The following is a 16,368-nucleotide window of genomic DNA, read 5'->3' as shown; positions in this document are numbered from 1 at the left end:
CAACAGTAAAGGAAGAAGTTCAATCAGGTTTGCTTCTCAACGGCAAAAATTATTTAAAGTGGTTTCAGTTTGTTCGAACCTTCTTGAAAGGAAAGGGCAAACTAAGTCATCTTCTTGGGATGAGACCAAAACCAAATGATTCAAAGTTTGTTGTGTGGGATGAAGAAAACTCCATGATAATGTCCTGGTTATGGAATTCGATGATGTTAGAAGTCAGCGATACTTGCATGTTTTTTACAACAGTAAAGGAAATTTGGGAATCTTGTAGGCAGACTTATTCTAAAGTCCGAGATACTACACAAATCAATGAGATTAAGACAAAGATCTCATCTACCAAATAAGGTAATCGCTTGGTCACCGAATCTACTCAGATTTTATAAAACTTATGGCAACAGTGTACTGAGATGAAGTGTAGCAATGACGCGGCCCTTCTTAAACATTTTATGGAAAAAGGGGGGACTTACATCTTTCTTGCTGGATTGAATATTGAGTTCAATCATATTCGAGTGCAAGAGTTGGGAAAGGAAGAAGTTCCTTCACTCAATGAAACAATTGTCATAATTCATGGAGAAGAAGGATGAAGAGGGGTTATGATGGAGCCTCAATCGACAGATGGTTCAGCCTTGGTTACAAAAGATACAAATCCCAAAGCTGGAAAATCAAACCAATAGCAATCAAATGCCTATTCTAGTGGAATGGAAGGAAATAATGGGCTATCAAAAGGATCAAGAACAAGTAATAAAGACTCTCTATGTTGTACCTACTGTAAGAAGCCGCAACACACCAAGGAGAGGTGCTGGAAACTCCATGGTAAGCCCTCAAATACTCAAAATACTTCTTGGACAGCAAAGAGTGATCAAGGAGGAGGGCAAGGACAGACACATTTGACCTCAGCACAATCAGAAGGTGGAGAAGACTTCTCTCAAGAGCGACCCAAGTTCAATAGAGAAGAGATTTTTTTTTTTTATCAAAAACGAAGGTAAATTTTATTGATAAGAAAAAGAGAAGGATGAGAGGTCCTTCTCACAAACATACAATACCTGATAAAAAAAAATATACTCCACTATACAAAGAGAACAACACAAAATAACAAAAAACTGAGTATAACTCCTTACAATGATATCCACCCCCGGGTTACAAACTGAAAGCCAACTTAGTTGAATAATACTAAGAAGAACTCCCTTAAAAGCAGTAAAGCAAGAGGTTCAAAGAGAGGAATAGAAGTGAAGTAGGTCCCACAGTGTCTCTTCCATTCTCCATCTTTTCACAAAAATCCTATCATTTCTCTCTTGCCACACAATCCAAAAAATGTTAAGGCAAGTGATTTGCCAAGGAGTCTTTTTTTTCAATGAATTTCCCAATCCTCTAAAAGAGATAATCATCATGTCTCTGATACGCCTAGGCGACACTCAATCCAAATGGGCTAAACTAAAGAGCTTATGCCAAAGCCTTAAGGCCAAAGGATAGTGTAGAAAAGATGGTCAACCATTTCTCCATTTCCTTTGCATAAAATGTACCAATGCAGGTTAAGGGATTTGTAAGGTCTTTTCACTTATAGCAAGTCATTGGTATTTATCTTCTTGTGCGCCACTAACCAAGCAAAGACCTTGACCTTTAAAAGGGCATTTGATTTCCAAACAAAATTGGCCGAAAAGAAAGGGATTGGATTTGGGGACTTGGTCAAAACCAAAAAGAAATATTTTACTGAAAATAAGCCAAAGGAAGACAAAGACCATGCCCCTGAGTTTGTAGTAATGGGAGACAATCGCATCAAGATAAGTGATGATATGAATTTTTCAAGAGAATCAATTTCAATGTCAGTGAGATTACGGTGAAAGTTAAAATTCCAAGAAAGGAAGTAGTAATTACCAAGAACAACTAAGATGGAAAGGTTCTTCACTAATCTTCCCAGAACCAAATTCTCTCCCCATTTCCCACCACATAGCGAGTGTGTGGGACAAAATCCTGAAAGTCTTGAGCAATAACCTTCCAAAGACATCTGTATGACTATCTAAACATAATGTTGGTGTCCCATTTATTAGGATGTGTCCCATAAATGCTCGCAATAACCTAATGTCAAAGACCACAACTTTCCTTAGGAAACCTCCAAAGCCACTTCCTTAAAAGTGAACTATTTCTCAACGAGTTCTTCCCTAACCCCAGACCTCTCATCTTCTTTGGCCTACACACCATTTCCCAACTAATAAGACAATCTCTCTTGCCATCCCCAATCCTAGACCAAAGGAAGTCCCTTTGCAATTTTTCAATCTTTGAAGCTATCAAAGTTGGGATCTTAAAGAGAGAGAAAATAGCTAGGAATGTGGGACAAACATGACTGGATTAAGGTTATCCTCCCACCCAAAGACAAAAAGGCATTTTTCCAGCCAACCAGCCTCCTTGAGATTCCATCTATCACTGGATCCTAAAATCCAATTGTCTTTGGATTCCCTCCAAAAGACAAACCCAAATAAGATAAAGGTCACTTTGAGTCTTTACAATCAAGCATTGTGGCCAGCCTGACTAACGATTCTTGGTTAACATTAATACCAAACAAAGTGCTCTTCTCTAAATTTGTTTTCAACCTTGATAACTAGTCGAATACCACAAGGATTAGCTTAAGGTTTTGCAAAAGCTCTGGTGAGGCTTTTAAGAAGAAAATGGTGTCATCTGCGAATTGTAACAAGGACACTATAGTCTTATACCTACCAACAGTGAAACCCTTAATTAAACCACTTTCCTCCGCCCTTGTCACTATCCTACTTAGGACATTCATTGCAATGGTAAAGACAAAAGGAGACAAAGGGTCTAATAGAGAAGAGATCAAGAAGCTGAAATATTTTCTAGGGACATTTAGAGAAACCTACAAGTGGTACTTGTTCCTTGGCCTTTTCAAGTAATTCTCAACCCTATGCACTTAATGCGTGGATCTCAAAAGGAACATGGTGGTAATGGATTTCGGGTGCTTCGGATCATATGACCTAATCTTCTCATGGGTTTGTCTCTTATAGTCCTTGTCCTAGTAATAAGAAAATTGTTATTGCTGACGGAACATTGGTTATAGTTGCTGGTTGAGGGGATGTAGGTATAAATTAGAACCTTGTTTTAAAAAATGTTCTACATGTGCCAAATTTATCTACCAATCTAGTTTCAATTCACAAGTTTCTTCACAAACACGGATGATTAAAGTAGTAATTTTACCAATATGTGACCTTTTGATAAAGAGAGTGTGATCCCCTTGACTCTACGAGTATCCAAACTGAGTAAGAGACTTACTAAATCTCTAAAACCATGCCCTAAGTCACTATTTGAGCCTATGGAATGACTTCTTCAATTTGCACACTTCACCATCTCCAAAATATCTCTTGAAGCCAAAGAAGCTTTCATGTATACTACTTTCAAGCTCCCGTGAAGGAAAGCATTTTTCACGTTGAACTATTGAAGAGGCCAATCTTGTAAGAGAAGCTAGAACTTGGATAGAATTCATCTTTATCACTAAGGCAAACGTCTCCTGATAATCTATGCCATAGCTTTGGATATATCCCTTAGCAAACAGTTGTGCCTTGTATCTCTCTACTATACCATTTGACTGATATTTGATGATAAATACCCATTGCAACCTAGAGGTCACTTTTCTTTTAGTAAGCTCACCACCTCCCAAGTGGCATTCTTTCTTAGTGCCTTCATTTCTACATTGATGGCTTCCCTCCATCTCGAATTCTTCAAGGCATCTTCTATGTCTTTAGGAATAATCTTGAATGACAAGCTAGCTATCAAGGTCTTATATTTAGAGTAGGGGTTTTGATAAGACAAAAACCAGGCTATTAGATGTTTTGTGCATTCTTTAACTCCTTCCAAGATTGCTATAGGAATGTCAAGGTCAGACTCAACTTGATTTTTAGAGTCAATAGGTGGAGAACTAGAGCTAGAAGGACTAGATTTAGTAAGTGGAGAAGAAGTTACCTCAAGGGTTGACAATTGGCCATTTAGAGTGGGGTTTTGGCCTATTTCTTGAGCAGCTCCCTTCTTGGGTCTCTAAACCAACAATTAAGGTTGCTGTTGCAGTGGCTTCTCATGGTCTGTAGACCACTCAGGTTTGTCAAAATTGACCTAGCTCCTCCTCACCACAAAAGAGAGAATCATCAAGCACATCCCCTTAAGTCGGAAGAGGAGTAACCACTTGATCTTTAATGCCTAAACTCTCCACTTGAAGATCACCTTCGAATAATAGGACTATGATTTAAAAAAACTTACATCCATGGAAATGAACACCTTCCTTGATTGGGGGTGATAACATTTTTAACCATCCTGTGGCGGTGAATATCCCCAAAAAAAAAAAAAATACAATTATTGGATTTATGACACAATTTTGCTTGACTTCTATCTGGAATATGCATAAAGACATTACAACCAAATGCCTTTGAGGGAATTGAACTACAGGAAGTAATTGGTGGAAAATAATTTTTTAGAGTTTCCAAGGAATTCTTATTCTCAAGAACTTGAGTAGGCATCCTATTGATGAGATAGGATGCAATTAACACAACATCTCCCCAATGCAATTTTGGCACATTTCTAGCAATTTTGTTCTGATGCATTTAGGCAAGTGGATTCATTAACAATTCCATTAGTTGTCAAATATGACCTAAGATATGTTGGAAGATAATTTGAATAAAATCAAATCATTCTAATTATGGACAGATTTTGTTTTAAATCAGTAGCCAAATAATCAGCAATTATTTGGCTGTTATTTGACTTTTTTTATTAGGAGATACGATTTTATTTTCCTAGAATTAAGGCTTATTTCATGTCCTGCTATGTATAAATTATAGTTTGTAACTTTGTTTTATTTTCAATAAGAATTCGGTGAATGCTAGTTTTTTCTCCTGATCGGTCACATGGAATCAAAGCCAACCGACTTCTAGTTGAGAAAAAACGATGGTCAAAACAACCATGGCTGGAGCAAGCAGGGCTAGTGTCTCAGAGGAGCCGTCCAACACTTCTCAGACACCTCCTACAATTGCTCACTGTCTTAACCTCATAAAATGCTCTGCTACAAATTACAACGAAAAAATTGAATGGGAAAATTTTTTTACAACGGTCAAGAGCAGTGCTAATGGTGGTTCGAGGCCGCGGTAAGCTAGGGTACCTGAATGGCACCATTATTGAACCAGCAAAAACAGATCCAACTTACCTCATATGGGACGCCAACAACTCGATTGTGATGTCTTGGTTGGTAAACTCCATGACTGATGAAGTACAAAGCAATTATCTTTGTTATCCTACTGCAAAAAAAAATCTGGGATTCTCTAAATCTTGCATATTCTGACTTAGAAAATTCAGCTCAGGTTTTTTAGTTACGGAATATGGCCAGAAATTTAAATCAGGGAGATTCAGATGTGTCTACGTACTTCACATCACTCAATAAAATATGGCAAGAGTTGGACTTAGCTGATGACTGCAATTGGAGCTGTACAGCAGATTGTGAAAGATACAGAGCTCAGATTAATAAGGAAAGGATTTATGACTTCTTAGCAGGGCTCAACAGGAACTGGATGAGATTCGTGGTCGACTTCTTGGAATAAAGCCACTTCTAGTTATTGAAGAAATCTTCGCAGAGGTGAGGAGAGAGGAGACACACAAACGTGTGATGCTTGGTGGGGTAAAAACTCCTATTGTTGCTGGCAATACTACTGCTGATAACTCCGCCCTAGCAGCCTGTAAAAATGACAGTCTCCATGAAGATACGCGCAACAACAGAAGAAACAGCAACCTTTGGTGTGATCACTATCAGAGATCCAATCACAGTCATGAAAACTGCTGAAAGTTGAATGGCAAGCCACCGAATTTCAGAGATAACAGAGGCACTAGGAGGGAACCCAAGGGATATCAGACCACCTCAGATACTGAACAGCAGCCAGGAGAGAATTTTGTCAATATTTCCTTAAACAAGGAGCAGTTAGAGCAGCTCTACAAATTGTTAACACCATCCTCAGCCTCAGTACCAGCACAATCAGGCACTAATACATCCCAGAACCTAATTAACTCATCATTCCTAGCCCAGAAAGGTACATTTCAGACTGCTTTGAGTGGAACAACAGAAAAATTCAACCCTTGGATCATAGATTCAGGGAAACAGACCATATGACAGTTGTGCAAGGTCTTTTTCTACTTGTACTCCAGGTTGTGGGCACATTAAAGTCAAAATTGCAAATGGATCCCTTGCTACTGTTGTAGGGACTGGTACTAACAATTTAAGGCCACATATAACCCTTTTCAATGTTCTTCATGTCCCAAAACTATCATGTAACTTGCTGTCTATTAGCAAACTTACGAAATATTTGAATTGTGCTGCCTATTTCTTGCCTAATCATTGTGAATTTCAGGATATGACCTCAGGGAAGAGGATTGGCAGTGCTGAGGAATATGGAGGGCTCTACTACTTCAAGGAAGACAATATCAAGGATGGACAAGCTCTAACAGCTGGTTGTGAATCTTCCTCTAGTACTAAGCAACAAAAAATAATGTTGCGGCACTTTAGGTTAGGCCATCCTAATTTTCAATATTTTCAATATTTGTTTCCTTCTCTTTTCAATAATAAAGATGTCTTTCAGTGTGATATTTGTCAATTTGCCAAACATCAACGCTCCAATTATCCTTCTTAACTACAAAGCATCGAAACCTTTTGCAATGATACATAGTGACATATGGGGTCTCTCATGTCTATCAAGTCTAACTGGGAAAAGGTGGTTTATCACGTTTATTGATGATCACATACGCACTACATGGCTATATCTCTTGAAAGAAAAAAAATGAGGCAAAACCAACATTCGAAAACTTTTGTCAAATGATTCAAAACCTATTTGATGCTAAAATCCAAGTCTTACGAATGGATAATGGGGACAAGTATTTTAACACCATTCTAGGGAATTATTTGTTAGAAAAAAGGATTATGCATCAACATTCATGTAGGTACACCTCAACAAAATGGAGTGGCTGAGCGAAAGAATAGACATTTATTGGAAGTAGCCCAATCCATTATGTTTACCACAAACGTACCAAAGCAATTTTGAGGGGACTCTATTCTTACAGCCTATTATCTTATAAATCGTATGCCTACCTGAGTTCTCAATTACCAAACACCCTTAAACAACTTCCTTCAATTCTATCCACAAACTCGGTCCATTAACCAACTTCCCCTTAAGGTTTTTGGCCGTAAAGACTTTGTTCATGTTCCTGACCAGAATCGAACCAAATTGGATCCTAGCGCATTAGTCTGTGTCTTCCTTGGTTACTCAACCACACAAAAAGGGTATCGTTGTTACTCTCTTGAAAAACGAAAATACTTTGTCCCTATGGATGTTACATTTTTTGAGAACCAACCTTATTTCTCCCAAAAGTCACTTCAGGGGGGAGAATGTAGGTAAAGAGAATTTTTGGGAATTAACATTGCTGAGCCCATTGCCAAAACAGCCATCAAACTTGTTTCCTAACCCAGCTATCTCACCAGAACAGCTATTAAACCAACCTTCTATGCCAAAACAACCACCAAATTTGCTGCCTAACCCAGTTGTGTCACCAGAACAGCTATTAAACCAGCCTTCTCACCCACCTGAACAGCCAGAACACCTCCTTAACAAGCCAGTGTTTGAAACTGACAAACCAGAACAACCTAACCCAGCTCGACCTGGGGTGTCAACAACAAAAACAGATTCAAGGCCAGGGGGAGATTCACTGCAGCAACCAGAATTTCGTGTCTATTCAAGGAGGAGTAAGTCGAGAATAGTAGAGACCAAAATGGACCAACAGTGCTGTCAAGAATCAGAACCAATTGTCATTCCTAAGGTAAGCGACCTTGATTTGCCTATAGCCATGAGAAAAGGAGTTTGATCATGTACTCAACACCCAATATCCAATTTTGTGTCATATAATCATCTCTCACCTCGATTTCAAGTGTTTATTTCCAAACTTTCAGGAGAAGAAGTTCTGAAACATATTCATGAGGCTCTACAAGATCCTCAATGGAGAGAAGCTGTAATGGAGGAAATGAAAGCCCTGGAAAAAACCAAACCTGGGATTTAGTGGACAAGCCCAAAGGAAAGATGCATGTTGGATGCAAATGGGTGTTTGCTGTAAAATATAAGTCAGATGGGTCCATTGAAAGGTACAAGACGAGGCTAGTAGCTAAGGGATTCACTCAAACTTATGGTATTGATTATCAAGAAATGTTTGCCCCAGTTGCCAAACTTAATACCGTAAGAGTTCTTTTGTCCCTTGCTACAAATCTGGATTGGCAACTTCAACAACTAGACATTAAAAATGCCTTTTTGAATGGAGACCTAGAAGAAGAAGTGTACATGGAATTACCTCCTGAATTCGATCATGGAAGGAAGGAAGGGAAAGTCTGCAAGCTTAGAAAATCTCTCTATGGAAACAGTCGCCCTGTGCATGGTTCGAGAGATTTACCAAGACCATCATGATGCATGGATATACAGAGGCTCAATCCGATCATACCTTGTTTTATCGTCATAATGATGGTAAGGTCACTATTCTCATTGTCTATGAGGATGACATTATAGTGACTAGGAATGATCCAATGGAGATGGAACAATTAAAAGAGAAGTTGATTGCTGAGTTTGAAACTAAAGATCTAGGACCTCTACGTTACTTTCTAGGGATGGAAGTGGCAAGGAACAAAAGTGAAATATCAGTTTCCCAAAGAAAAAATATTCTAAATCTTTTGAAAGAAACCAGAATGCTAGGATGTAAACCTGTGGACACTCCAATGGATCCAGTAAAAAAGATTGGAGAACAAAAAGAAAGCACACCTGTTGACACCAAAAGATATCGATGCCTAGTAGGGAAGCTAATTTATCTTTCCCACACTAGGTCAGACATCGCTTTTGCAGTAAGCGTTGTGAGTCAATATACGCATGCTCCTTACGAAGAGCATATGGAATCCGTGTATAGAATTCTGAAGTATCTTAAAGGATCTCCTGGGAAAGGATTATACTTCAGGAAAAATGAAACAAGAGGCATTGAAGGGTTCACGGAAGCTGATTGGGCAAGCTCCATAGATGACCGAAGATCAACTTTAGGTTGTTGCACCTTTGTGTGGGGCTACTTGGTGACTTGGAGGAGGAGAGTTTCTTTGGTGGATTCTAGACTCTCTTGGATTAGACGTGTTCTATCCTTTTTCTCTCTAACTTTTTTGCTATATCAAAAAATCATTAGAAAACCTCCAATGCATCATATTTTTTGCTTAAGTAAATAAACACACATCACCTGCATGTAATCATCAATAAAACCGATAAACCACCAAGCTCCTAAAAGTGTTGCAACCTTAGAGGGTCCCCAAACATCAGTGTGAATAATAGTAAAAGGACATTCATATCTATTATTTCTCAAAGGTGACTTTTAGCCAATTCACAAGGTTTGCATTTAATAACAGAAACATCCAAATTTTTAAATAAATTTGGATACAAAACTCTCAAAGCAAAGAAACTTGGATGACCAATCTTTAATGACATAACCAAACCTCTTTCTCTTTGCTGGAACTGCCCCTAACTTGATGGGCTTGAGGTCTTTTTTCATTTAGAATCTAAGAAGTACAGGCCCTCTTTCTCCACAACGCTGCCAATCGTCTTCGCTATGGTAAGATCCTAGAAGATGCAGTAACTTAGATAGAAGGTTACTAAACAATTTTGACACTTCGTCAACTTAATAATAGACAAAAGATTGTAGGACATATTTGGTACATGCAAAACTGAGTTAAGGGTGATATTTGAATTTACCCAAATATCCCCTTTACCATTAACCAGTATATGAGATCTGTTTCCTATTTGGGCCGTTCGTTTTCCTGAACATGAAGAATATGAACATTGTATTTTCCAATGCCTTCTACTAGGTGCCTTCATTGCCTTCTACTAGGATTTAATAAAAAAGACTTCAATAATGTCCGATTCGCTGTATTTTCCAAGCCAAAGAACTCCCCTTGGCCCCACCTTATATGAACCTCTCAACAAAGAATCAACTGCCTCTAACTCCCTGTTATTCAAATGCTAATCAAAATCATATTCCAAGATACCTCCCTATTGCTGCTAACACATACCTCCCTCATTTTAGCCTCCCTAGAGGAAATAATAGCATAAAAATCCTAGAGGAGAATGCTTGTACCAAGTATCATAGCTAAAGAGAATCTTCTATCCACTATGTTGATAGTAAAACTTAGTGCATATATTGACACTTGGATAGATAAATTTCAACAAGAGAGGCTTCAGCCTCTAACAAAAATTAAAGACCACATGCAACCTAAGCATTTAAATAATGTCATAACCTAATAGCAGAAATGTCTAAAATTCATTATTACCTTTCTCTATGTGGAAGAAGAACTGTGGTTTCAGATATATTATTCAGTGGACAAGCGAGTACTTCCGAATTAAAAAACTCATCACTTCTGCGCTTAATAAAAAAATGATTCCCACGATGGCTGGCTGATGTGTCAATGCCATCTAAACGGGGTGTCAAAACCATGAGTCCTCCTTCTGGCTTTGAAACATCAAGATAGAAGATGAACCTTGTAGTTTTACTTTCAGATCCAACAAACACAAATTTCTTGCTTTCAGAAGCTTCAAGATCAACAGAAAACATATTATCCTTTTCATGATAAAGACAGGAATCACTTGACTGATCTGTTTCCAACTTGTGTAGCCACACCTATAAAAAATAAAAGCACACCATTAGCACTGTAGGCTATCCAGAACAAACAGCAAAAGAATGAGATATTATTTTCCTTTTCTGTGAGTAAATGAACTTGGATGCATGACCTCTTGGGTGCATGGCAATAAGCCAACCAATAGGACAAAGGCTAAAGAAAAAATATATATTCTACTATTTGGAACTAACACATTGCTTTATCTATGACAGTAACCATATTTTTACAAGTAAATGCATCTCAAAAAATAACTCAACAAATAAAAAATAAAAAGGAGCAGGATGCAGGGTAACACAACTTGCTAGATCAAGACAATTGGAAGATATATTCCCAATTTTGTTATTTTCATTTTTAGTAAGTTCCTTTATTCTTTTTTTTTTTTTAAGATTGACAATAATCTTAAGGATTATGAGGATACTGCCCCCGTTGATAGCTATTTTTCTGGGAACATAAAGATTTAAGCGCAGAAAGTAAGATTTGCATATACAATATTGAGTATGGAATTAGCATCTATTGTTGCAGTTATCTTAATGAGGTAAAACCTAGTTAAGTTCATGTAAAAGCTGATGAAGGAATTAAAGATCTGAAATTTTTAGCATATGATCATAAACAAATTTTTTGCATAGAATCAAAATTGGATGAGGAATCCTGCTGATAAATTATGGTTTGAACAACCAAAAGAATAAAACAAGAAAATAGTGGATATGAAGCCAACTATTTGAAATAATTTAGATGTTAAAGAAGCTCCAAAAGATCAAGTTCAGGGAAAAAATGAGAATTAACATTCCACAAGATAGAGGAACTTACGACCAAGAAGATGATGACCATGATGAGGGTCAGATTCACATTGTCTACTCAAATTCAAATTTAAAAGTTGCAGAAAAGCCTATTCAAAAAGACAATGGAAAATTAAGAATCCAAAGCAAGGAGTGGTTGAGCAAGTTGTATACACAGAACCAAGAGCAAGAAAGAAAGAAAAATCGATAAGAGAAACGGACCTAAAAAAAGAGTCCTTTGGCAAAAAGTATTTCGTACTTATCTCTTCCAGATTCATTCTTAAAAAAATTCTTTGATTTTATTCCTTCCAAAAGCAACAAATCAAGCTCAAAGGGGGATTTCCAAACTTTCTTTTTCCACCTTCCTACAAAGGTAATTCTGTCATCTGAACAAAGATTGTTTAGCTAGACAAGGCAGCATCCTTCAGTCACATGGAACTTTAACTTTCGTAGTAATTTAACAGACACAGAGATTGATGAGCTTTCCATGCTTTTATCTTCCTCAATTCCAGTGTATCTATCTACCTCTTTTCCTGATGAGAGGAATTGGCTGTCAAACTCCACTGGAGATGTATTCAGTTTATTCTTTTCACTATCATCTCTTTTGTCGAGATCGTCACATTTTTTCCCCTTGGCCAAGTTCATCAAGAATGCCAAAGCCCCTCCAAATTTTAAGATCAATGGTATGTTGTAGTTGAGGAGACTTGGTAAGGCCTTTTGTCCTGATCAGTTTGTTATGTGCCTAGATTGCAATGAGTCAATGTATCGTCCCATTCTTCACTATTCCATATATTTGTGCAATTCAATTCAATGAATTAATTGTTCCTAACAATAAACAAATTAAAAAATAATAATAAAAAGGAGCATGGTGCATAATGGAGGAGGATATCATTGGTCAAAACCTTATCTTAGCTACAAAACACCACATGGATAAAAATCTTTCCTTGACTCATCAAGGGGTTTCCTAGACAGGTTTTAAAGAGCCACAAGGGGGCAAAATAAACCTTGGATGGGGCAAAGGAATGCTAAACTTTCCATAACCTAAAGGGCAAGTGGCATAGATCTTTAGAAATCACATCAAGGTTCCTAGGCAACCACAACTAAGGTCTCCTAAGCAATCGCACTTAGGTGAAAACAAAAGGGAAAAAAATAGATCATTTGTAATCATACCAAGGTTCCTAAGTAATCACATGATTCACACTTAGGGAAGGCAATCACACCTTTACAAAGCTACAGAGCGAATAAATTCTCAGTATTTCCTATTCATTAAAATTGAAAGACATTTATATAGACTCATGGAACTCCTTTTCCTGATAAGATTGAGATTCTATTTCCTAGTATTAATATGATTCCTTTTTTCTAATCAAAACAAATAGAAATTTGACTAAGAGGTGAACTACTAAAACCAATTCTAGTAAAACAAAACAAAACTCCCAACTAAAACAATGAAGCACTTTTTATTAAGAAGTAATATGGTTTTTTGCCAAAAAACAAAAATATCTTAAATAGTTATATAATGGACTATGAATAAACTTAATATTATATTAAATAACCCAATATTAAAAAGTTATTTCAAATGGATTATATACAAGTTTATAATATGGTATTTTTCAAGTCATGTTCCTTACTCTATTTAAAGATTATTTTAAATGGGTTATATACAAGTTTATAATATGACATTTTTCAAGTCATGTCTCTAACTCTAAAGACAAATTTGTAAAATAAACAGTTTTCAGAACTAAAGTTTTTTTTTGTTTTTAATCAAAGAATAAATTAAATCCAACACTTAATTGCAGTATTTATAACTTTCAGCAATTATAATTCCGTAATAAAATTTTCCATAATTTAAAACAAGTAGAAATTTGACTAGAGGATAAACTACTAAAACCAATTCTAATAAAATAAAAAAGAAATTCCAACGAAAACTATGAAATACTAAAATTACTTAACTATTTTTTCTCAATATTGCTCCCCATTGTTCTCCCTAGCTTGGAAAAACTTGAGTCTAGTGCATAAAGGAAATGATACCCAACTTCATTAAGGAATCATTGCCGTCCATCATCATGCTGTCAAACAATCGATTTTTCCCTAAAACTCCAACCGCTTCAATCTGTTATAGAGCTATATGTAGGCTTTGATATCAAACTAAGACCAAAAAAATTTCAACACCATTTTTTTTTTTTTTTTTTTTGGCATAATGAGATGAGAGATTTATTAAAAAAAAAAAAAGGAAAGAAAAGTAAAATAGATCCTTGGCAATCATATCTAAGGTTTTCTAAGCAACTGAACTTAAGTGAAAGAAAAGAAAATAAATAAATGAAAAGTTGGCAATCACACTAAGGTTCCGAGGCAATCACACCTAGGGAAAGCAATAACACCTAAAACAAACCCCAACTAAAACAATGAATACTAAAATTACTAAATTATTTTTGTTGAATATTGGTCCCATCAGTTAACCAAAAAATAGCCAGCCCCTTCTAAAAATCTTCAAAACTAAAACATCCTTCCATTATCTTTAACGATACACTTGTGGATGTAAAATATGAAGCTCATCACCACCTCCTCTCAATCAAGAAAACTTTTAAGGAAACTCGGGTTTTATTTTTAGGTTCCAAATATGAAGGGAACATATTTGGAAATAATAAAATAAAAAAAAAACTAATATATTTCAAGAGTGTCTATTTAAGCTACAGAGAAAGATTCCAATTCCCGAAAATCAGCTTAGGGACAAGTTTTCTTGAAATGGATGAGACTAATGTATGACAAGAATCCCCTGTATACATAGTGTGTGCCCCTTTTTTCATTAGCCATTGCTCTATGTATCCTCTACTTGCATATAAAAAATGGAATTGCTTACTTTTGTTTTCTTTTTTAGTGCTTTTAAGGTTTTAAGCAGTCAATATTAGGTCCTTATAGATTGTTTATCAATCAGGTTGAGCCTACCAATTGGCACAGTAGTGTAAAACAAAAATTTTCATGCTTCTTGAATCAACTAAAATATCCAAAGGATTTTCTCTCTTTTCCTTGTGGATTCAAGGAGCTCTTAGAGGATTCTATGATTTTGGGATGGACAACAATGATCTTCCTTCCTTTATACTTCCGCTAGATCAAGAAGGTCCCAAGAACACGGGCTGTATATTGAAGGGAGAACTTAGGCCAAAGAACCACAAGGCACAAGTGAAAAATAAACTATAGCATGAAAAAAAGTACATAAAATAGCTTGATTCATAAACTTGGTGGGATGAATTCATTAAGGAAACGAGGCCAATGCTAACATCAATGCATGTAAAGATGGAAGGATGAGGGATCCTTCTGACATTGCAATGCAAAGACGCAGAAAGAGAGAATATACATGTCTAAAAGGCACAGGGGGTAACAATGCCCAACAACAATGAACAAGCCAAACAAACTAAGATGACAATCAAGGAGGCATTATGTTTTTTGGCATTCTTATTAGCACATCTAGATTTCTAATGGAATGCCTTTTCCCATGAGCTTAGAATCCCCATAAAAATAAAGCCTTTGAAACCTTCCAGTGAAGTTGGAAATTTTCATAGCCCATCCAAAACCAGCAGGCTTCAAAAAGCCTCTTCCACCTCTGTGGTCTCTAAAATCCATCTTTGGTTACCAAAGGAATCACAATTAGAGTTAAGTTTGAGGTCTCTGGAGAGAGGAAGGAACCCATACAACTGTTTGAACTGCAACCCTTCAAGAGGAAGACAAATCAACCTCCAGATCCATATAATGTTTTAATTATGTCATAAGACTCATAACACCATTTTGTAGATAGGAATTAAATTCTCAATATTTGTTCCACCAGTTGATTTGAGCATGATATTCATCACTGCCTGGAGAAGATGTGGATGCAGTAACACCACACAAATGGAACCCAATACCTCCCTAAGGGGAAGGCAGCAGCGATAAAATCACACACCTCAACTGGAGGTCGCATCTTGACCAATTATGGGCATTAGGTGGAAAAGGAAGCAAGGGCCTACTTTATAAGCCAAACATACATTTGACGAATAATGAAAAAGAAGGGAGATGGTGAGTGAGGTTCCCTTATAAAGCAATTGGATTCAGCATATATAAATAACACCAACTACAATAATCATACCTTGTCTGGCCGAAGAGTCTCATCCATTGTGATATAAAGTAAAGCTTCATCACCAACCCATTCAAGATATGGTGTTACACCTACTATAGGCTTCCCTACAGGAGCTCTAGTCTCAGCATCAATGACATAAACAGTATAGATCTCATCACCTTTAGTGTCTTCTGCATATGCTACCAACTTACTATTTGGACTGATCTGAAGACAAAATGAATATGTACATAAACATTAAGGAGGAGCACATTACCAGAAAGGAAAAACCAAAGGATTTGAACTCCAAATAAGGAAAATAAGAGGCTTTCTTACCTTAAAAGCGTCAATGCTATAATATGCATGCTCTTGAGCCTTGATATTCACATCAAGGATAACATGCTCAGGAGGAGCACTAGGTCCAGTTGGCATAGTCTCATACACAGAAGGTGGAACCTCAACATTGGGCACAAGGCGCCTACAATATTGAACATACTCCTTTCCCTCTAAATTCCTCTCATAGTAATAGTAAGGCCCCTTGCGTAAAGGTACAGATATATCATCCTCCTTGATTCGTCCTCTTATTTCAGCATAAATCTGATTTTCTAAGTGTTTGGTGCCTACAAGAGTTTTAATACATTTAAAATTTGTCAAGTTGCAAAGAACAACAAAGAGAAACAATATGGTTTCCTATAAAAGAAAAAAGGATAGATAACATTTTTATAACTCAATAATTACCATCAAGTCCTTTCGAGCATACTAAGAGGGTATCTGGTAAATCAACTTAATGACTTAATAAC

General features: G+C 36.7%; 1 protein-coding gene across 3 annotated transcripts in view; it reads right to left on the bottom strand.

Moving 5' to 3' along the window:
* LOC117924228 (protease 2-like) overlaps positions 1-16,368 on the bottom strand; it is a 60,325-nt gene that overhangs the window by 42,550 nt on the left and 1,407 nt on the right. For all 3 annotated transcript variants that reach the window (XM_034842816.1, XM_034842814.1, XM_034842817.1), the window contains exons 2-4: positions 15,905-16,188; positions 15,602-15,796; positions 10,364-10,710 (exon numbers count right to left, since the gene is read on the bottom strand). In XM_034842816.1, the coding sequence (XP_034698707.1) occupies positions 10,364-10,710; positions 15,602-15,796; positions 15,905-16,188 (826 nt within the window). The remainder of the gene's footprint in view (positions 1-10,363; positions 10,711-15,601; positions 15,797-15,904; positions 16,189-16,368) is intronic.

Source organism: Vitis riparia, chromosome 10, assembly GCF_004353265.1.
Source record: "Vitis riparia cultivar Riparia Gloire de Montpellier isolate 1030 chromosome 10, EGFV_Vit.rip_1.0, whole genome shotgun sequence".
Taxonomy (NCBI): domain Eukaryota; kingdom Viridiplantae; phylum Streptophyta; class Magnoliopsida; order Vitales; family Vitaceae; genus Vitis; species Vitis riparia.
The sequence above is the reverse complement of the archived record's forward strand: the minus strand, read 5'-3'. Positions and strand labels throughout refer to the sequence as shown.